Source organism: Rana temporaria, chromosome 1 (assembly GCF_905171775.1).
Source record: "Rana temporaria chromosome 1, aRanTem1.1, whole genome shotgun sequence".
NCBI lineage: Eukaryota > Metazoa > Chordata > Amphibia > Anura > Ranidae > Rana > Rana temporaria.
Genome location: NC_053489.1, coordinates 264818398 through 264840319, shown reverse-complemented (window position 1 = coordinate 264840319; position 21922 = coordinate 264818398). Strand labels below are relative to the sequence as shown.

General features: G+C 40.7%; 1 protein-coding gene across 2 annotated transcripts in view; it reads left to right on the top strand.

Annotated features, from left to right (window-relative positions):
* Nucleotides 1–21922, top strand: part of LOC120941696 (spindle assembly abnormal protein 6 homolog) — a 157279-nt gene that overhangs the window by 43043 nt on the left and 92314 nt on the right. For both annotated transcript variants that reach the window (XM_040355256.1, XM_040355267.1), the window contains exons 3-9: nucleotides 1587–1666; nucleotides 7270–7374; nucleotides 10651–10822; nucleotides 16568–16645; nucleotides 18108–18227; nucleotides 18906–19097; nucleotides 20415–20609. In XM_040355256.1, the coding sequence (XP_040211190.1) occupies nucleotides 1587–1666; nucleotides 7270–7374; nucleotides 10651–10822; nucleotides 16568–16645; nucleotides 18108–18227; nucleotides 18906–19097; nucleotides 20415–20609 (942 nt within the window). The remainder of the gene's footprint in view (nucleotides 1–1586; nucleotides 1667–7269; nucleotides 7375–10650; nucleotides 10823–16567; nucleotides 16646–18107; nucleotides 18228–18905; nucleotides 19098–20414; nucleotides 20610–21922) is intronic.

Genomic DNA, 21922 nt, shown 5'->3' with positions numbered 1-21922 from the left:
AGTTGTACAGAACTGTGAGAGAAGCCCAGGCATCCATCCAGTGGCGCAGGCTGCTGACGTCGGTTCCGATATCGGCGCCATTTGCGTTCCACGCTGGTTACGTGGAACCGGCGGTAACACAAAAGAATCGCGGGTCATCCCGCGGGGAGATTGCGGGCGGGGAGAATCGAGATTGCGATTAATCGAGCAGCTTTAGTGTGTACATTAGATGCTGTATGTTAATGACTTTTGCCGATCCTTAAAGCGGTAGTTCACCCCCCCCCCCCCCGACACATTTTACCATCGAGACAGGCATTGTAGCGCGAGCTACAGTATGCCTGTCCCGATTTTTTTAACCCCGTACTCACCTTGTAGTCGTCCATCGTAGATTTCGGCTCCCGCGGGGAATGGGCGTGCCTATGGAGAGGGAGGATGATTGACGGCCGGCCCTGGCACGTCACTCTCCCCGAAGACAGCCGGAGTAGGTCTCGGCTCTTCACGGCGCCTGCGCACAGGCTATGCGCACGCGTCGTGAAGACCAAGCCTATTTCGGCTATTTCCGGAGAAGCGTGACGCGCCAGAGCCGGCCGTCAATCATCCTCCGTCTCCATAGGCACGCCCATTCCCCGGTATCTTCGATGGACGACTACAAGGTGAGTACGGGGGTAAAAAATTAGGGACAGGCATACTGTAGCTCGCGCTACAATGCCTGATTTTAAGGTAAAAGAAAAAAAAAAAATTTTTTCCCGTCGATAGGGTGAACCCCCGCTTTAAAGGGGTTGTAAAGGAAACCTTTTTTTTTTTCATAATAAGCATCCTTTACCTGCAGACATTCCTCTTTTCACTTCCTCATTGTTCGTTTTTGCTCAGAAGTTGCTCTATTTCTTCTCTGTTCTGTTCACTTCCTGCTTGTCTGATTTTACTGACCACCATGATGGGAGGCTTTACTGCGGTGGTCAGTAACTTGCTCACCCCCTCCTGGGAACTACATCTGTGTGGCAGGATGCTCTCTACATGTTAGACTTCAAGGAGGTGTGAATTACTGGGCTTGCCGCAATTCATACTGGGAAATGTAGTTCTTGCATGAACGAGTGATGCAAACCAGGAAGTGAATGAGAGAACAGAAACTAGAATGCCGGAGGTGATATAGATGAAGGAATTTAATAGGTATTTAATTGTTTTTTAACAGAATCGTTACACTATTCTGTCTGTCTACCTTGCAGACATTAATTTTAGGCAAATTTTTTTTTTCTTTACAACTCCTTTAATGTCTAAGAATTACCAAGTTCCTAATGAAGATTGTACTTATAACAATCTTTTTGTTGAAGTCCCATCGAGGGACACAATAAACCCCTGTGCTTATTGGCCTTATTTACTGTTTGCTTACAAACTGAGGCATGATCTTCGGGGCAGCATTATATAGGGGTTGACTTTCGATGTTTGGGGGGGGGGGGGGGGGGATTGCCATTATCCAAGCCTTCTGTAGGCAGCAGCATACAACCCAAAAATTTAAAGAAACTCTAAATATGTGTCCCTCAACGGACTTTGAATTTTTTTTTTTACATTATGTACCAACATCTTATTTTTTTTCTGTATTTTGCTTTTAGGATTTAATCGTTCGCCTGTCAGATGATACTGATCCATTTTTTCTGTACAGTCTTACTTTAGGAGAAGAGGATTTTCAAAGGTAAATTATTTAATTTTATGCATTAACGAACTAATCCCAGAAAACTATTTTATAAAGAGGTACATTTTTGTAGTAAAATTAAAGTTGCCCAAAATACCATAACACCTCAAATAGATACTGTACATATTTTAACCACTTAAGGACCACCCCATGTACATATACGTCCACAATATGGCACGTACAGGCACATGGGCGTATAGGTACGTCCTCGCCTATTAGCGGGTGGGGGGTCCGATCGGGACCCCCCCCGCTACATGCGGAGGTCGGGTCCGCTCGGGGAGCGATCCGGGACCACGGCGCGGCTATTTGTTTATAGCCGCTCCGTCGCGATCGCTCCCCGGAGCTGAAGAACGAGGAGAGCCGTGTGTAAACACGGCTTCCCCGTCCTTCACTATGGCGGCGCATCGATCGCGTCATTCCCTTTATAGGGAAGACACGATCGATGACGTCATTCCTACAGCCACACCCCCAAACAGTTGTAAACACATACTAGGTGCACCCTAACTCCTACAGCGCCACCTGTGGTTAACTCCCAAACTGCAACTGTCATTTTCACAATAAAGAATGCAATTTAAATGCATTTTTTGCTGTGAAAATGACAATGGTCCCAAAAATGTGTCAAAATTGTCCGAAGTGTCCGCCATAATGTCGCAGTCACGAAAAAAATTGCTGATCGCCGCCATTAGTAGTAAAAAAAAAATAAAAAATAAAAATGCAATAAAACTATCCCCTATTTTGTAAACACTATAAATTTTGCGCAAACCAATCGATAAACGCTTATTGCGATTTTTTTTACTAAAAATAGGTAGAAGAATACGTATCGGCCTAAACTGAGGAAAAAAAATGTTTTTATATATGTTTTTGGGGGATATTTATTACAGCAAAAAGTAAAAAATATTGCTTTTTTTTCAAAATTGTCGCTCTATTTTTGTTTATAGCGCAAAAACTAAAAACCGCAGATGTGATCAAATACCACCAAAAGAAAGCTCTATTTGTGGGGAAAAAAGGACGCCAATTTTGTTTGGGAGCCACGTCGCACGACCGCGCAATTGTCTGTTAAAGCGACGCAGTCCCGAACTGTAAAAACACCTTGGGTCTTTAGGCTGCATATTGGTCCGGGGCTTAAGTGGTTAAAAGACATGTCATCTCTCAGAATAGGTATTCAATGCACAAACCCCCTTAATGTAATAAACAGAGAATTGAGAATTGGACATTCTGGTAAATTTAACTGTAATCCAGACCTTGATCTGAAGTGGATCTTCTTCCATGGGGCTGCATATATGCGTACTTGTGTCTATGCTGGGAAGCGCGCTGCACAGTGCACTTCCAGCATTGGGACCAAGCTGTCACCAACCGCTCCAGATCTCGTATTTAAAGATGGGTAGATGGGAGAATTGGTTCTCAATAATATGATTGCTGTTATGTTAGTGTTCAAGGTCAGAGTTGGTGGGATAAAAGAGGAATAATAAAAAAAAAAACGTTTAATTTAGTTTCTGTGTCAGTTTGCAATATCGTGTTTTTAGATAAGATACATATTTTTTTTAAATGTTCACTATTGTTTCTGGGCTCTACTATGGGTACAAACAAGAAATTATATATATATATATATATATATATATATATATATATATATATATATATATATATATATATATATACGGGGTGTGTGTGTGTGTGTGTGCGTGTGTATGTATATGTATATGTGTATGTATGTATATGTGTATATATATATATATATATATATATATATATATATATATATATATATATATAAATGTGTGTGTATGCATTGCATTTTTATTTTGGGACAATTTTCCTTTTTGATAAAAAAAATTATAAAACATTGGAAAATTGGGCACTATCAGGAGATATTCACTACCAATTTCCATTAAACAAAGGCCCAATTTATCCTGAAAAAACAAGGTATAATTTACTTGGAAACCCTAAATAGTTGCGATGATAGTTTGATGCAGTTTTACTAACGCATGCAAAAATTGTTTCGGGCATCAAGATTTATTTTACCTTCCGTCACAAAGTTGGTTAATAAATGTAATTTGATGCATTAAAACAAAAGGACTTCAGTGCCTAATATTTTCCAGAGCTTTTAAAAGCTGCTTTAGGAGATTTGGGAGTGGATTTTGCACATTTCGGTCAAACATTTTTATGTTTGATAATTGTATTTGTTAAAAATATGGTGCATTAAACTTCAAACAAACCTTTCTGAAGTCTAAATTGATTTTAAGTTTTTATATAAAAATAAAAAATCTCTTTTATAAGAATATAAAAAAGCACAAAACAAAAGCGGGAGACAGGGAGCAAGCCACAATGTTTCGGGTAAAGACTTTATATTTTTGGAGCTGATTTGTTGAAACCTGTCTCAATAAAGATCTTCAGTGAAACTTTTTTTTTTTTTTATTCGAAATCCCAATGTATTGTAAATGTGAAGCATATTTTTCCAATAATTCTATTTGTTGTAGTCTCATCTACACAGGACTCTGTTGGTAAACGGTACATAAATACCCAAATCCACAGTACTGTTCCAAACCCAAACCTCCACAGACCATCATATTGTTAGCTCCTGTACCCCATCTCCGCTTCAAAATGAAGAGAAGGTGGATGCATACTAGGGCCGAAACAACTAATCGATTTATGAAATTAATCGATTATGAAAATTGTAATTGATTAATCGGCCAGTAACATAATGGGATTAAAACAACTAAGATTAGCCCTTTATAGTACAAAAAAGCAAATTTCTACTGTAAATATTACTTTCACTGTCCCACAGTAAAAAAATGATCCCCTTACAGTAGCGATTATTTGCTCTTTTTGTACTTATTTTTGTTTTGTTTTTTAACCCCATTATGTTACTAAACATCTCGGACCTGGGTTCACACCTCCTGTTTTTTGGTGCTTTTTGCTACACTACAGTTAATTTACTTATTTTCCTATGGGACACATTCACATCCATGATTTTTTTTCAGCTGCTGCGTATTTGCAAAGGGTAAGGACTTTTTAAGGCAAAACGGTGCTATTTTTTTTTCTGGTTCAATATACTTCAATGGAGAAGCTGCAGAAAAGCACGTAATGTGTTTTTGTGGCAATTTGTGTTTTGTAATCTGCCCAACAACACATTTTTTTAAGGCTATTTTCAGATTAATCGATTAATTGAAACAATCTGCCAACTAATCGATTATGAAAATAATCATTAATTGCAGCCCTAATGCATACATATAAACTCTCCCTAAATGCATTTCATCCCTACTCTATCCTTGTTAGCCCGTTGGGGTGAAACGTGCCTGGTGGTAAATGGTAATGGATATCTCCTGGTTTGTTGCATATTTATTTTTTAATCAAAGAAAAACTGGCCCAAAATAGTAAATGTATATATAATATAAATAATATTAAACTTTGATCCAGGTATTTTTTTTTCTTTGCTTACTCCCTGCATGTAGAGAGCTACGATGTATCTCCCTCCATTCAGAGAGCGCACAGACTGAAAAGGATCTCTCCACCTCCAAACCATGCCCTGAGGAAGCCCCGGTTAGTGGGGCAGGGCGATCCTTTTCATATACATGAGCATTACGGTGCCTGTCACAGAGCTACTCCCTCGTGGACTCTGCCTCTATCTGCAGATCCATTAGCCTTTATGCACGGAGGTGATCTATCCATAGCTAGGAGAGACTTCTCTGCCTTTTATACAACAAGGGTCAGGTGCCGACTCAGCTGTTACATACCATCAACAAGCGGACAGCAGGCATGACCAAGCTACTATATTTAGGCATTGTTATATATGAGACTTTAGATCACTGGGAACTTTCACAATCTATCCACAGGATTGCCATCTGGCTGTCTGATCTGTTATATCTTGGATTAGGCTCACCAATACACCTTTACATAGTGCTTTATAAGTAGGTTCCTTTAACATCTGTGTGTGGGGGGGGGATTTGGGTGTAGGAGGGATATTGGTGACAGGGTAAACTAGAGTGGGGGGTAGGCTTCTGTAGAGTGGTGCTTGGGTGGAGTGGTGGGATTCGGGCAGGAGGGTTGGTAAGGTTAAGGGACTCCCCTATATGGGGATAGCGGACACACCCCGTATCAATGTAAATATTTTTTTTGTCCAATATACTGCATTAAGTAGCCTTTGAGGTGCTCAATCCTTGTGGGTTTCTTCTTTGTTGTGTTTAAAGTTTTTAGAACTTTCCAGCATATAGCCTAATACCTGAAAATGACCTAAACAAAATTTAGTTTGGATAATTCAGAAATAAAACATCCTTATCGGACACCCAGATTAGTAAAGTTTTAGCATACAAATACACAGATACTTTTGTTAGTGCTTGATTCGCCCTAAAGTTTTTTTTTTTTTATGCTTTTTTGCATTTTACAGAAATGCAGGGAATTTTTTTTACATTTGTATATATCTGGTTGCTAAGGAGTGGGACGGGAAGCTGGCCGCTGCATCCTTAGCAACGGATGAGTCACCAGCTGTCAGCGGGCTTCCCCGCTGGCAGCTGAATGTAGGAAAAAAAATACATTCACAAATCTAAAATTGGGATAAAAAAACGGTTCCAAAAATGCAGAAAGCACAGGAAAAAGCACCGCAGAAACGCTCAAAAGCAACATGCATAGATGTGAATCGTGCCTCAGGCCACATTCACAGGGCTGATTACCACCAAATTCCAGCAGCAAGAATTGGCAGTTTCTTGCAACTAGAATGACTGGGGCATGCAATTGATGGCTGCTGTTCGCATATTTTTGCACATGGAGTAGATAGCTGCAGTTATTAAAGGATGTCCAAGCCTGGACGCAGTGATTTACCTGTTCAAATTGTGTAGTAAAATGTGCATTACAAAGATGAGTGTCCCATGAACCCCTTTCAGAGCTACTATTTAAGAAATCCTAGTCAAATTATAACATCGTATCTGAAAGCAAGATGCTGGGAGAAGATGGTCCAATCTCTACTTCATTCATTTTTGTAGAATGCCTTCAGTCTATACAATTTAATTCAGTTTGTGCTAGTCCCATACCAGACTATGGATTTATGTTTATCTTAATGCAGAGTTCTACCCAAAAGTGGAACTTCCGCTTTAAGTCCTCCTCACCCCTTTTATTCCACATTTGGCATGTCGTTCTTTTTGGGGGATCGAGTGGGTACCTAGTTTTGACAGATACCCAGCTCCCACTTGTGCCTTCTAGGGCGACTCGAGCGGACGTTCTAATTTTCTCTCTCCCTCCCTGCAATCTTCTGGGACGTGTCGCAGGTCCCAGAAGATTGCCTGGCCACTGAGGAGGTGCAGCACGACTCACACATGCGCAGTGCGCACCAGGCTGTGAAGATGCAAGCTGTCACAGCCTGTTGCCCACACATATGATGCCGGCGCCGGAGAGAACCGAGGGTTCAGGCGGCCACATTGCTGGATCGTGGGACAGGTGAGTGTGTGTTTTTATTAAGTCAGCAGCTACACTTTTTGTAGCTGCTGACTTTTTTAATAAACACAAAAACGAGTGGGACCGCGATTGTGTTGTGTACTTCTCATGTCTTGTTTCTTTGCATTTACTGTGCATGTGTTTTTGATTACATATATTTTTTCCCTTCTCTCTCGCAGCTTAAAAAACCAGCAAGGATTATTAGTGGAATTTTCTGCATTTCCACAGAGGTTCATTGACCTTTTGGAGCAATGTATATTGGAGCAAGACAAGCCTGTTCCTAGGTATAAATATCTCTTATATTGTCATGCCCTTCTTAGACCCTTTATTTTTTAAAGCATAAACCAGAAATCTAATAATAATATTATTTATTTAGTACTTTATTTCTCAGAAATTAAAACACCCAGATTATAGGGCAGCACAGTTGGCTTAAGTCGTTAGTGTTTCCACCTATCAGTACTAGGGTCATCGGTTTGAGTCTCAACCATAGTACTACCCGCCCAGCGTTTGCATGTTCTCCCTGTGCCTCGGTGGGTTTCCTCTGGGTACTCTTCTTTTCCTCCTACACCCCAAAGACATGCTGGTAGGTTAATTGGCTCCTGCCTATTTGGCCCTAGTATGTGCATGTATAAATGTGAGTTGGGAACCTTAGATTGTAAGCTTCTTTAGGGTTAGGGACTGGTATGTGGATAAAGATAAATCTATCTCTCTCTATCTTTTATTTAAGTGCTGCATAAATTGACAGCACTTTATAAGTACCTGAAATACATTTTATATTGGTTTTGGCATACAAACCTATGTGCAGATGTAATTAGAAAATGTGCTGGATTGTTTAGTGTACTTTTAGTCCATATTACCTGATCAGAAAATAAATGTAAAAAACACCAAGTGAAATCTTGTTCATCTCCTTAGTCTGTAATGGGCAGTTAGCCTGTGGCTTGAAGTTTTTTTTTCTGTGGTGTTATTTGTATATTAGTGAGCAAGCTGTACAGAGGTCTGGCCATAAAATATGACTACAAAAGCCTTGGCATCCACTTAATTTAAGATGTGGACTGAGCAGATTTCCCATTAGTAGAGAGTAATAGTTAAGACTACCATTTGGGTTCTGGCTGCAAAGGCCTGTACTTATCTCTTCATGTAGTAACATGGTAAGCACTATATGCAATGAAATTGTCTTTATAAACCACTTATATGATAAAAATCACCACTTTTTTTTATGAGGGGAAACAACTTCCAGATTTGATGCATCTCTTACAGTCAGGCACATGTTTGAAGAATTACGCTCTGTTCACTTATGCGTATTTTAGGTGCCATGGAAAAAGCTAGCTTGGTGCAGTTTCAGGTAAAATGCATATTGCATAAAATTTTATTGCGATGCATGTAAAATGCAGAATATGCCTAGAGTGTGGGAAACGTATTAAAATGATTTGAAGTTGCAAAATATTTGTTACAAGTAACACTCATACAAAGCCTAATTATTACTCTGGAAAATCACTGTGATATGTTGTACACTTTTGGTAATGTATTAAATTTTCAGTGTTTCACAAAGCATTTTTACATTGTGAATTGCAGTCCAAAAATGATCTTTAAAGGAAATGGGGTTTGAATTGTGACGTAATGCTGTCAAGATTTGTTATTTGCAAAATTAGGCGCTTAGGGCCTTCTCTAGAGTACAAGATTTTATTGTGTTTGGCTCATTGTATCGATCTCTTAGAAGATTGCCAGTGCACTTGATTTTTGCCCTGGGTCATCACTCTTTGATAGATAAATTGAACAATGGTTAACACCTTAGGACAAAGAAGTCTGTGGATAAGAGTTGTGATATTTGATGGGAGAACAAGAAATGACACTCAGCATGTGCAAATCATCAATAATAAACTGATAGAAAGTCGTTTTAAGTGAGGGAGAACTCGGTACCCTCCAACAAATGTACTGCATTTTTTTTTCTCCGTTTCCTTTGATGGTAAATAGATTTCTTCCTTAACACTCGCAGTGGAGTGTTTGCAAGTGATATCATTTTAAACTTGATGTTTATTTGAAGGCATGTACAAATTGATGGCTTTGCTGTGGAACATCATGCTGTGCTAAGAACTGGATTATGCCCTCCACATGCTGGTTTTGACACAAAAAACGATGCTATCGGGTTTGGAGAGGGATTTCGATGCATGCAATTTTTTTTCCTTTTTTATTATGTTTTTCTTCTATTGAAACCTTCCATTACCTTGATATATGTGCTGTGTGGGAAGTAAGTAATACATAGAGTGTGTGTGACCGGGAGAGAGAAGATGAAGCAGGGGTGAAAGAAAGAGCTGCTGCAAGAGTTATCCCTTCCGTTGTGTTCAGTGGGTAATTTTGCTGCTGGACACAACCCGTTCAAGTGAACGGTGCCGTCCAGCAACTACGTGCAATGCCACGTGGTTGTGAGGTTGGCTGGCATTTTGAGGATAAAAAGCGTGGCAAGGAAGTGAAATATTGCCTCTTTACTACCTGTTAAATCCCAAGCGCTGCCACTAGTGTAAACCCAGCTTTAAATAAATTGCAAAAAACAACAACACAGAATACAGATATCACCCCGTCAGTGTTGGAACACCATTATGTCCATTAATATCTATTATTCCTGTCCCTTACAAAGAGTTCAATTTGCTCAGCATTTATTTTTGCCAATATTTCTATATGTTTAGTACATTTCTAGGAATATGTTAAATCAACTTGTTGCCAAAAAAATAAATGAATTGCAAAAACCCTGTTGTCTCTACAAATGGCATTTACCACTGCCTGCTCTACTGGAAACAACACCATTCATGAGAAATTGTCCCCCTTTTCTGAAACTTTTAAGAGTGTCAATCTCCTGATCCCACACAGTGCTCATTGGTTCCTCCCCTTGACCTTCTTTGTCCTGTGTCCCTGTCCCAAATGTTCCATATGGTTGGCATGTTCAATGTACAGTGTTCTGCATGTTCCAAGGCAAAGGGGCCTTTTATCTCTGGAATGCCTGCTGCTGAGTGGCTCTAGGACTCCAGCCCTTTGCTGAGCTCCAGTCTCTTTCACTTCTAGATATGTTGCACCACCGCTGAATGCAGGGAAGCCTGTTTACAAGACAGCAGTGTCCTTATTAACTTTCGGAAGCACAAGAATGTGTCATCAGAGGGCATGTGTGAACACTTAACAAGTGGAACATGGGAAGGCATGCGTTACTTATGTTTTTTGTGTCTATTCCTAGATAGCGCATGTGTCTTGTATTGTGTACGTGTTCATGTTGCATGGATAGTGTGGGTTGTGTGGGCACTGTAATGATAGCATGGTTCCTAAGCCAACTACCTGTACTTGGGTTGAACAAGTAGACTTGTAAAGTTTGAGACCACGTTTCACGTTGGCTCAACTAGACTTTATGACCCAGAAAAGTCAGGCTTTTAGACCTAACCTTTTCTTAAACCAGGACTATAGTATCCTTTATCTCCAGCTTTTGATAACGATCTGTTAAAAGTGGGTGTGAAAGTGTTATATTTTGTGGCTTTATCAAAAGAATTAGACATTTGGCTAATTGATGGTACATTTTACAGGTTTTTACTTCAGTTGCTAACCTCTTCAAATGGCCTGGACTGTATGGCCACAAGCTTAAATATAATTGAAACAAACCCATTCAAGCACCTAATCCATCTTTCTTTAAAGCTTGTGGAAGGCAGTGACAGCGATGTAAAGACATATCTTGCAACCTGCATTAAGAGCTTAAAGGTGAGTCTGGCTATGTTTGATTAAAACCATTCATTATGGAGTTTATCAAATAATGATCACTGCATAATCTTGTTTTGTTTGTAGCAAAGTGTTTAAAGTGATACTAAACACACACTATTTAATTTACAGTGGCGGAAATAATTTTGGTCCCCTGCAGATTTTGTAAGTTTGCCCACTTGCAAAGAAATAAAGGGTCTATAATTCTCTGTGTATTTTAAATGATAGCGACAGAATAACCAAAAATCCAGAAAAAACACATGATACAAATGTTATAAATTGAGTCGCAGTTCAGTGAGTAAAATATGTATCTGATCCCCCTACCACCCAACAATAATTCTGGCTCCTACAGACTGGTTACAGTATGTATTAGGACTCCATTTAAGAATGGGCTCCTAACAACAACTCGTATAGAAGAACCCTATTCATGGAATTTTTCTTCAATTCAAGCCTCACCATCATGGGCAAGACCAAAGGATGTCAGGGACAAGATTGTAGACCTGCACAAGGCTCGAATGGGCTACAAGACCATCAGCAAGAAGCTTGTTTAGAAGGAGACAACTGTTGGAGTGATTATTTGCAAATGGAAGAAATACAAAATAACCATCAATTACCCTCGGTCTGGATCTCCATGCAAGATTTTGCCTCATGGGGTAAGGATGATTATGAGGAAAGTGAGGGATCAGCCCAGAACTACACGGGAGGAGCTTGTGAATGATCTTAAGGCAGTTGGGACCACAGTCACCGAACAAACCATTGGTAACGCAATACGCCACCATGGATTGAAATCCTGCAGTGCCTGCAAGGTCCCCCTCCTCAAGAAAGCACATGTGCATGCCCATCTGAAGTTTGCCAAGGAACATCTAAACGATTCAGGAAAGGATTGGGAGAGAGTGCTGTTGTCAGATGAGACCAAAATTTAGCTTTTTGGCATTCACTCAAATCGCTGTTTTCGGAAGAAGAAAAATTACCCTCCTGCTCACCCCCTCCCCCATAAGAGGCTTTCTCAACACCAGGGAGAAAGCCTCACATTACTGTGTGTCGTTAGACAGAAGAACAGGAAGTAAGGATTTCTCAGAAGAAATAAGGACATTTAAAAGCAAAATGGAAGGATGAGGTAAATGAAGGAGGACTGCACTAAGGTAAAGGAAGCTATTTAGGATTTTATTTTTTACCTTTACAACCCCTTTAAGGATTTAGAGAAGATCTGTAAAGAGTGGACCAAAATCCCTCCTGAGTTGTGTGCAAACCTGGTAACCAACTTCAAGAAACATCTTTCCTCTGTGCTTGCCAAAAAGGGTTTCTCCACCAAGCACTAAGTCATGTTTTGCTTGGGGATCAAATACTTATTTTACTCAATGAACTGCAATTACAAAAATATAAATAAAAACTGTAGACGCCTTTTTTTTAAAAAATCCTTTAATAAAAAAGTGTCCCTCGATGTAAATCCATCGTTGATCATGCCGCCCGCTGCACTGCTGACACCCCCAAAAAAATAATTTGAAAAAAATGCTCCTGCCTTCCGGGAAGGCTGCCTGTCAAATGCGTCATCCGCGCTTTGACAGTTCTTATATAGATAAGAGCGGGGCCACCTGGTTACATCACCTGGTGGCTTCGCCCTCTTGTGAAATCATGCATCGGCCTGTGACATTAAAAGGAGGCGGGGCTACCAGGTGACGTTGCCAGGTATAACTGTCAAAGTGCAGAGGAGGCATTCAATGGGTGAACAGCTGTCCCAGAAGGCGGGAGCGAGTGTTTTTTTTTTTTTTTTTTTTTTCACGTCGGCGGGTGGCGTGGTTGACCCTTTTTTTTTATTTTATTTTTTATTTTTATTTTTTTGGGTGTGGGATCTGGTATGGACTGGAGGGGTGGGGAAACGCATTGAAAGCTTCCTGGCCCCGCTCCTTAACCGGCTTACTCTGCACCCTGATTAGGCAAAGATTTGCCCAGGCAGGGCACAGAATGCACTGTGCAGTGAACACCCTGAAAATTCGGGTGTTCGGCAAACGGGCAAATGTACAGTCCGAACTCGTGCTGCGGCTGAACCGTTAGCCAAACCCAAATTTGGCATACTACTTTGACCCTTTTCACACTGGGTCGCTTTGCACGCGCTAAAAATAACACCTGCAAAGCTACCTGCAACAGCCGCTGCAGTCCCATGGGATTTCACACTGGAGCGGTGCTCTAGCAGGACAGTAAAAAAAGTCCTGCTAGCAGCATCTTTGGAGCGGTGTGTATACCACTCCTCTCCTTCACTGAAATCAATGGGCACCGCGGCTATATCGCTGGCAAAACGTCTCTGCAGAGGCACTTTGCGATGGTTGTAACCCTTTCTCAGCCGCTAGCGGGGGGTAAAAGCGCCCCGCTAGAGGCCGAATAGCGCCGCAAAATTGACGGTAAAGCATCGCTAAAAATAGCGGCACTTTACCCCCGCCCCTGTGTGAAAGGGGCCTTTGAAATAATCAGCTGGGTTCCCAAGGTGCTGGAGCTGACTCTGATCCTGTCCTTCTAATTCCAATATGTTTTTAGATTTAAAGTCCACAAAGTATCTGTCACAAGGTTTTACTTACATTTTACCATAATGGCCCTTTAGAGCTTGGGTGCTGGGAGATTCCTGTGCTCTAAATGGGTTAATAATGTGCAGTTGTTCATGTATAAGACACACTAGTACAGCCCTTTATAGAATAGTGGTTAACCACTTCAGCCCCGAAAGGTTTACCCCCCCCCCCCCCCTCACGACCAGGCCATTTTTTGCGATGCGGCACTGCGCTAATTTACCTGACAATTGTGCGGTCTTGCTACGCTGTGTACAAATAAAATGAATGTCCTTTTTCCCCACAAATAGATTTTTTCTTTTTTTTTCTTTTGGTGGTATTTGATCACCTGCGTTTTTTTATTTTTTGCGCTATAAACATTTTTGGAATTTTTTTTATTTATTTTTTACTATGCTATAAAACATTACCCAATAAATAAATAATAAAAAAACGAATTTCTTCATCAGTTTAGGCCAAAATATACTCTGCTACATATTTTGGTAAATAAATCCCAGTAAGCGTATATTGATTGGTTTGCACAAAAGTTAAAGCGTCTACAAACTAGGGGATATTTTTATGGAATTTTTTATTCTTCTTTTTTTTTTTTTTTTCACTAGTAAAAATCGATCAGCGATTTTTAAGCAGGACTGACATTGTGGAGGATAAATCGGACACCTAGCTGATACTTTTTGGGAACCGGTGACTATAATACAGTGATTAGTGCTAAACAGTATGCACTGTAACTGTATTAATGACACTGTCAGGGAAGAGGTTTAACATCATGGGCGATCAAACGGGAGTGCTCCTAGGGAGTGCTTTCTTACTGGAGGGGAATGCTGTGACTGGAGGAAGACATATCTGTGTTTTCTGCTTGGCAGAAAGGCACGATTTTCATCTTCCTCTCTCTCAGAACGTCTCTGCACTGGGAACTGAGCCATCGAACATCACCAAAGGCTTAGTTCTCTCGGCTCCCTGAGCAGAGAGATGCTGTCTATCAGTCAGCAGCAGCTCCCCCCGCCGCTCTGACTGGAGCTGTGGAGTGGTGGGGGAGCGACCGTCTCAGCGGCTCACTGAGACGGGCACCTGGCGGATCCAAAACTTCATTATTGCGATGACACGGTGCCTGGACTGATTCCAGTGATGTCAGCAGAGAGCGGACTTCAGACTGCTCTCTGCTGAAATACGGGTCACAATAGTGCAAAACAAATTGCACTCCTGTGACCCACAGGAGAAGTTCAGCCAAACAAACTCAGGCTGGACTTCTCCTTTTTAACTGCTTCCTGACCGTCGCACGCTGATGCACGTCGGTAGAATGCACAGGTGTGCAAAAGGGCCTACTCGTACGTCCGTTTGTAATCCCGGACTAGCGGACTCACGCACTTAGCCGGCGGAGGTCCCGCGGACTAGATGTCTGCCGGTGGCCTGCGATCGTGACGAGGAGAGGCAGAACGGGTAGATGCCTATGTAAACAAGCATTTCCCTGTCTGCCTAGTGACATGACAGGGATCTTCTGTTCCCTGTCATCGGGAGCAGTGATCTGTCATGTCCTGGGAGCAGTGATCTGTCATGTCTCAGGTAGCCTATCCCCCCCTACAGTTAGAACACACTGAGGGAACACATTTTAACCCCTCGATCGCGCCCTAGTGTTTAAACTCCTTCCCTGCCAGTGACATTTACACAGTAATTTTTTTTTAGCTCTGATCGCTGTATAAATGTCAGTGGTCCCAAAATTGTGTCAAGTGTCCGATCTGTCCGCCACAATGTCACAGTCCCTATTTTGAAAATGGCAGATCACCGCCATTACTAATTTAAAAAAAAAATATATATATATAAAATGCTATAAATCTATCCCCTATTTTTGTGGATGCTATTACTTTTGCGCAAACCAATCAATGTAAACTTTATTGCAATTTTTTTTTTTTTTTAAATATGTAGAAGAATACATATAGGCTGAAACCGAGAGAGAATTTGAATTTTTTTATATATATATATATATTTTTGGGGATATTTATTATAGCAAAAAGTAAAAAAATATATATATTTTTTTATTTTTTTTTAAATTGTCGCTCTTTTTTTTTTTTTTGTTTATAGCGTAAAAAATAAAAACTGCAGAGATATTTAAATACCACCAAAAGAAAGCTCTATTTGTGGGGGGAAAAAGGGTGTAAATTTTGTTTGGGTTCAATGTTGCACGACTAGGCAATTGTTAAAGCGACAGTGCCGAATCGCAAAAAAAATGCTCCGGTCATTTAAGGGACTAAAATCTTCCGGGGCTGAAGTGGTTAAAGGGCAAAGATCTGTTGGTTTGAACATTTAATCAGTATATAACAAAAAAAGGAAAATTTAAAGCCGTATTAAATCCAAAGCAAACATTGATTATATTGTGGCTTAGCAATACTTGGATGTGATGGCTGCATTAGTTTTATCTTTTTTGGGCTTTTTTTTCTTCTATTTTCATCTAGTGACCAAGCCAGCAAGTCTGTTTTTTAAATGAACAAGCTCTCTTGCAGATGTAGGAGTTAAATGGGATGGGAAAAAACATTTAACACTGACAGGGGTGCTTACAATGACCAGCTTCAATTTATGTAAAGCCTTTTCTTCCAAAATGGGGAAAAAAACTTTGCTGTAACAGCATATAAAGTATTAGTTCAGCTTTAATTTGTTAGTGTCTGCTAGTCTAACGCTCTGCTCTCTCAAGATTAACCATGCTGCTGTCTACCCTGTTCTTCAACCAGAGTGGAGGGCACTGTAATACAGGAGGTGTTACTGGCCATATCACTTGCTGAAAACAGAGGGGGGGAAAAAGCCTAAAGAGAGAAAACGAATGCAGCTGCCATATTTAATGATTGGTAAACTACTGTATACTATATTACATTTTTGGTTTTGGGCTTAATACTGCTTTAATGTGGCAGTCACAATAGTATCGACAAGGGGAAAACAATGAGAAATGCAGAGAAAGTAAGATGGTGGAAAAAGACGCGGGGGGGTTGGTGGATAATGAAAAAGTTGCAAGGGAAGCAAGCAAGTGGGGGTGAAAACCATGGGGGGAAAAGGGGGGGGGATTGGAAGTGACGGGTATAGTGCTCAGGGTTGTTTGACTTTAATAAACAATTCATAGTAGTGCCAAATGAATAACAAATTTGATTGTCTATAATGAATTAAATTATCCATAAACCATATATTACCTACTGTATACTTTTTCTTTCACCTTTAGTTGGAAAATTATGTTTTAAAGGGAAAATTACAGAAATCTGAAGAGGAACTTTTTCAGAAACTTTCTGTAACTCAACAGGTAAGATCTTCTGATACTGTCGATTTATGTGTGTGTGTGTGTGTGTGTGTGTGTGTGTGTGTGTGTGTGTGTGTGTGTGTGTGTAAAAAACACATTTTCTTCAGTGCAGGACACCACTGCATCATAGTTCACTGACAAGAACCACTTGCTTGCCATCTTTTAGGAAATAACAATGCTGTATACCAGGGATCCTCAAACTACGGCCCTCCAGCTGTTGCGGAACTACAAATCCCATGAGGAATTGTAAAACTCTGACATTCACAGACATGACTAGGCATGATGGGAATTGTAGTTCCTGAACAACTGGAGGGCCATAGTTTGAAGACCCCTGCTGTATACGAATGAAAACCAAAAATATAGACGAAAACTCCATTTATATTACCACTGATTTTTAAAAAATATCAAAAAGTAAATCGATGTGGTTCATGTGTACAACTTTCAGGGGCAGAATTTGTCAATTACATTATATCTGCTTAGTGTACGCAAAGCATGCTTGCAAGCCCTCTATTGTAAAGGAGAGAACGCCCTTTTTTTTTTTTCTTTAGCTGGCGGTGGTTCTGTGGACTAGATGTCCGCCGGTGTCCCGCGATTGTGACGAGGAGAGGCAGAACAGGTAGATGCCTATGTAAACGAGGCATTTCCCTATCCTGTCTGGTGACATGACAGAGATCTTCTGTTCCCTATCATCTGGAGCAATGATCTATGTCATGTCCTAGGTAGCCCATCCCCCTACAGTTAGGACACACCCAGGGAACGCAGTTAACCCCTTGATCTCCTAGTGTTAACCCCTTCCCTGCCATTGACATTCACACAGTAATCAGTGCATATTTATAGCACTGATTGCTGTGTACATGTCAGTGGTCCTAGAAATATGTCAAAAGTGTCAGCTCTGTCCATCGCAATGTCGCAGTACAGCTAAAAATCGCAGATCACCGCCATTACTAGTATACAATTTTTTTTTTTTTTAACCAAAAATTTGTAGAATATATATTGGCCTAGAGACTGAAGAAACATTTTTAGAGACATTTTATTATAGCACAAAGTAAAAAATATACATTTTTTTTTTCAAAATTGTCGGCCTTTTTTTTGTTTATAGCGCAAAAAAATAAAAACCGTAAATTTTGTTTGGGTACAGCGTCGCACGACTGCGAAATTGTCAGTTAAACTTCAAAGTGCTAGAACAGAAGAGAAGGGTAAAGCCACTTACTGAAACTCACACTCGTTTGTGCAGGAATCTTTGCTGTTCAAAAAGCTTTTATGTTGCATTTCAGAATATTTTCATTCCTTTCGGTTTGCAATACAGTACAGGTTCCTAATATTTGTATTTTATTTAGCTTTGTGATCCTATGTATGTATGTGTGTGTGTGTATGTGTGTATATATATGTGTGTGTGTGTGTGTGTGTGTGTGTGTATATAACATGCTTTTATATTTCCCTAAATTTGTGGTAACTTTCTTAACAGGCCCTGGCCGAGAAATGCAAGGAACTGGATAAGCTCAGGAATGAATGGACTTCACAGTCATCTTCATTAACAAGCAGGCATACACAGGAAATTACAGCCGAAAGAGAGAAGGTGGCACAGGTTGGAGTACATTTGTGGCCCTTTTTTTTTTTTTTTTTTTTCTTCCCTCCCTCCTTCCTTCCTTTTTTTTTTTTTTTTATAGAAACAATTTGACATTTATTCTCTGGTTTTGTAATTTTCACCCACATATTGCCATACTGTCTCTAGCAGCTTTTTGTAGCATGGAAGTCACTGTACATTACTGAAATTTCACTAATGAATATCACACATTGTACTTTGTTATAAGTCTTAAAGGGGTTGTAAAGGTTTGATTTTAATTTTCTAAATAGGTTCCTTTAAGCCAGTGCACTGTTGGTTCACTTATCCGTTTTTTCCATTTCCCTTCTAAATGTTGTTTTTTTCTTTGTCTGAATTTCTCACTTCCTGTTCCTCCTCAGCAAGCTGTTCTGGCTGACTAACCCCCAGCCAGATGATAGGGGCAAGCTTACTGAGGAAAAACAGGAATTGAGAAATTCAGACAAAGAAACGTTTTTTTTAGAAGGGAAATTGAAGGAAAAGGTAAGCAAACCATGCACTAGCTTAAAGGAACCTATTTAGAAAATAAAAAACAAACCTTTACAACCCCTTTAACTTCATAATAACCCTCCCTTTCTTACTGTATGTTATTATTTAAAGTCAAGTTGTAATTATTACAAAATAATTTTATAGTTGGATATCAATTTTTTTTTTTTTTTCTAGCTTCAAACTCAATACCGGCATCAGCATGAGCAGCAAAAGAAAGAGCTGGAATTCTCTAACAACCGAACAATACAACATTTGGAAGCAAGGGTGTGTGAATTGGAAGCAGTTAATAAAGACTTGACAGAGAAGAAGTACAAATCTGAATCGTGCATACGTGAACTTAAGGGGAAGCTTTCTGCAATGGAAGAGGTATTCAGACTTCTGTAAGAATTGTGTATGTTTGTGTAGCTAATGAATTACCTGATGGCTCTAAGGTTGAATTCAGTTTTTGAAAGACATGCAATAAATTGGGCATAACAATTTTTGCTTATGCACTGTAGGTTTTGATGGTACACATGCCATGGATCGTTGTGTGTAATGTCATTCTCTAATGTGGCAAAACTGACTAATGAAATCAAACAAAATAAATATAATGACATTGGGCTTCATGTCAAGTCTTCCCTACCCATTGAGTTATGTCTTCTGCAATGTTACCAGCTTTTGTCCAAGTATTTCCTGTGCTCTGAACTGAAATCTCCACTCTCTTACCATGGCAATAAGATAACAAATATGCCTAAGGACCGATGGGCTGCAATATATAACATTTTGGTTTTTGGGTTTACCTATGGTTTAAATCGGGGGTCTCCAAACGTTCTAAACAGAGGGCCAGTTTACTGTCCTTTAGACTTGAAGGGGTCCGGACTGTGGCCATTGGAAGTAGAAATTGTCCTGGAATCAGTGGGAGAAAAAAATGCATCTTTGTTATAAGGGGGAGGAATAGTGCCCCGTTGTTGCTGTCGGTGGGAGGAAAAGTGTCCCACCTTTGGTGTCAGTGGGAGAATTAATGCACCATCCTTGGTAATAGTGGGTGGAATAGTGACCCATTATTTGTATCAATGGGAGAAATAGTGCCTCATTACTGATTTCACCACCAGGAATTATGCCCCATTGTTGGTATCAGTGAAAGAAATAATGTATCAGTGGGAGGAAAAGTACCCTTAGGGCTGGATAGAGGCGAGCAAAGAACCGCATCCGGCCCTTGGAGACCACTGGTTTAAATTAACATTTGCATATTGAAAGTTTTTCTTATGAATCAGTCTTTTATTGCATGGTGCATTTTTCTTTTCATCAATGTGCAGCTTGTAGAACATCACTACTAATATCAGCCAGAAGGTAAAAAAAAACTTGTGCATTGAACTTTGTGACCCTTTTACATACAGAATATTGCAAGCATTAATTACATAAGATCCATTCTGTAAATTCAGCCAGTCTGTGCATTTTTTGTTGTTGAAAATACAACATGCTGAATGAATGTTTGTGTGTAAGCAGACGTAGTGGTGCAGTCTGACTCTGGAGCACCTGTGCATGGCAACCAATTGGCGTCTGTCTTTTATTTTCAAAGATTAACAGAACAAGCTGAAGATAGCTGATTAGTTGCCATCCACAGCTGCTCCAGTTTGTCTGCTCCATTATTGCTAAATCCCCCCTAGTATATCTGGTTTAATAGATTGTAAAATGTGGTTTCAGGAAAGTTATAGAGCTAAACAAGAAGCTTCTTCCTTACGTCGGGAAAATTCTACTTTGGACACTGAGTGCCATGAGAAAGAGAAACATCTAAACCAATACAAGATGCGGGCAGCCGTTCTAGAACAGGAAGTCAAGGATAAAGAGCAAGTAGTGTTACGAAGTACAGATGCTTGTGAAAGCGCACAGGAGCACAAGGTATGTCTCCTATCAGATGCAGTGCATTTTCATCAGTTTTTACATGCATTCACACACATTCCTAAAGAAGAAAGAAAAAGCATTTTTTTTTTTTTTTTTATACAATGCACCTGCAAAACACAGAAGTGTGAATGCACCCAAATAGTGTAAAAAAAAAAAATATATATATATATTTATTATTTATCTCCAGTCATCTTCCAGGACGGCACACCTGAGAATGACGGTCCCATCTGACAGGAAACACAATCAACAACAGAGTTTCAAAGGCCCCACCCTTTCCTCTGTCCCTCAGTTATTGATTGTGTTTCCCACAGGATGGCAGCGAAACAATTTGTTATTTTTTTCTAAGAGACTAAGGTCTGGGACCAAGGGTCAGAGTCAGATAAAAAGCACTAGCTTTACTCCAGGCCCCCCCCCCCTTCTATTTATTCTCAGGGAATGAAGGTGCTGGTAACAGTCTCCCTGAGAATACTGTGGGTGTTTGACACAGTGAGGTGTCCACATCCCCAGGGACCATCCATCCCACTCTCTCCTCCTACCTGACTGTGGTGGATGGCGAGGAGGAGCCGCTCAAGATGTCCCTGATTTGGGGAGGGAGTCTCTGTGAATGTCTGGCAAGTTCCCAGACGCTGGCACAGAGAAAAAGCTTCTCCAGACCACGAGGCGGTCTTCAACGTCCTGTACTGGCTACTGCGCATGTCCGGAAATGTCCGACGGCGTGGCTAGTCTGCGTCACTTCCGCCGCGCCTGGGCTACAGTAAAATGGCGGCGAGCGGCGTCTCACACGCTCATCGGCGGTAATGGAGCGGGGGTCCACGGTCGTACGTTCCCCCCCATCCTGCACAAAGCGATCCTTCCCTACGCTGGGCAGCGGAATGCAGCATGGACAAGGAGGACGGACCGATGCCAGCTTCTCAAGTCGCCACAGGGGGTGAGTGACTCGGTTGGTGGGGGGGGGGGGAAGTGATTTTTTGGGGTGGCCCTATTAACACTATCCCCCACAGGAATAGCCATGGGTAACGGGTCTTTTCTTTACTGTTTTGTTTCAGAAACTGAAAGCCCTGCCCAGGAGACCCCCAGCAGGTCTAGAGGCAAATCCTCAGGCAAATCTAAACGCTGTAGGGTATAAACTCCCACAAGACTGTGAAACCCTTCTGCTCTAAGTGTATATACAAATTAGCAGGCAAGGAGACAGCGCAAACAATGAAGGAGTGCAGAGCACTGCAAGCTGAAATGCTAGCTACGCTTCAATCCTTCAAAGCCTCGGTAGCTAACAGGGAAGTAGCTTCCGTAGGTAGGGAAAGCTCCCCCTC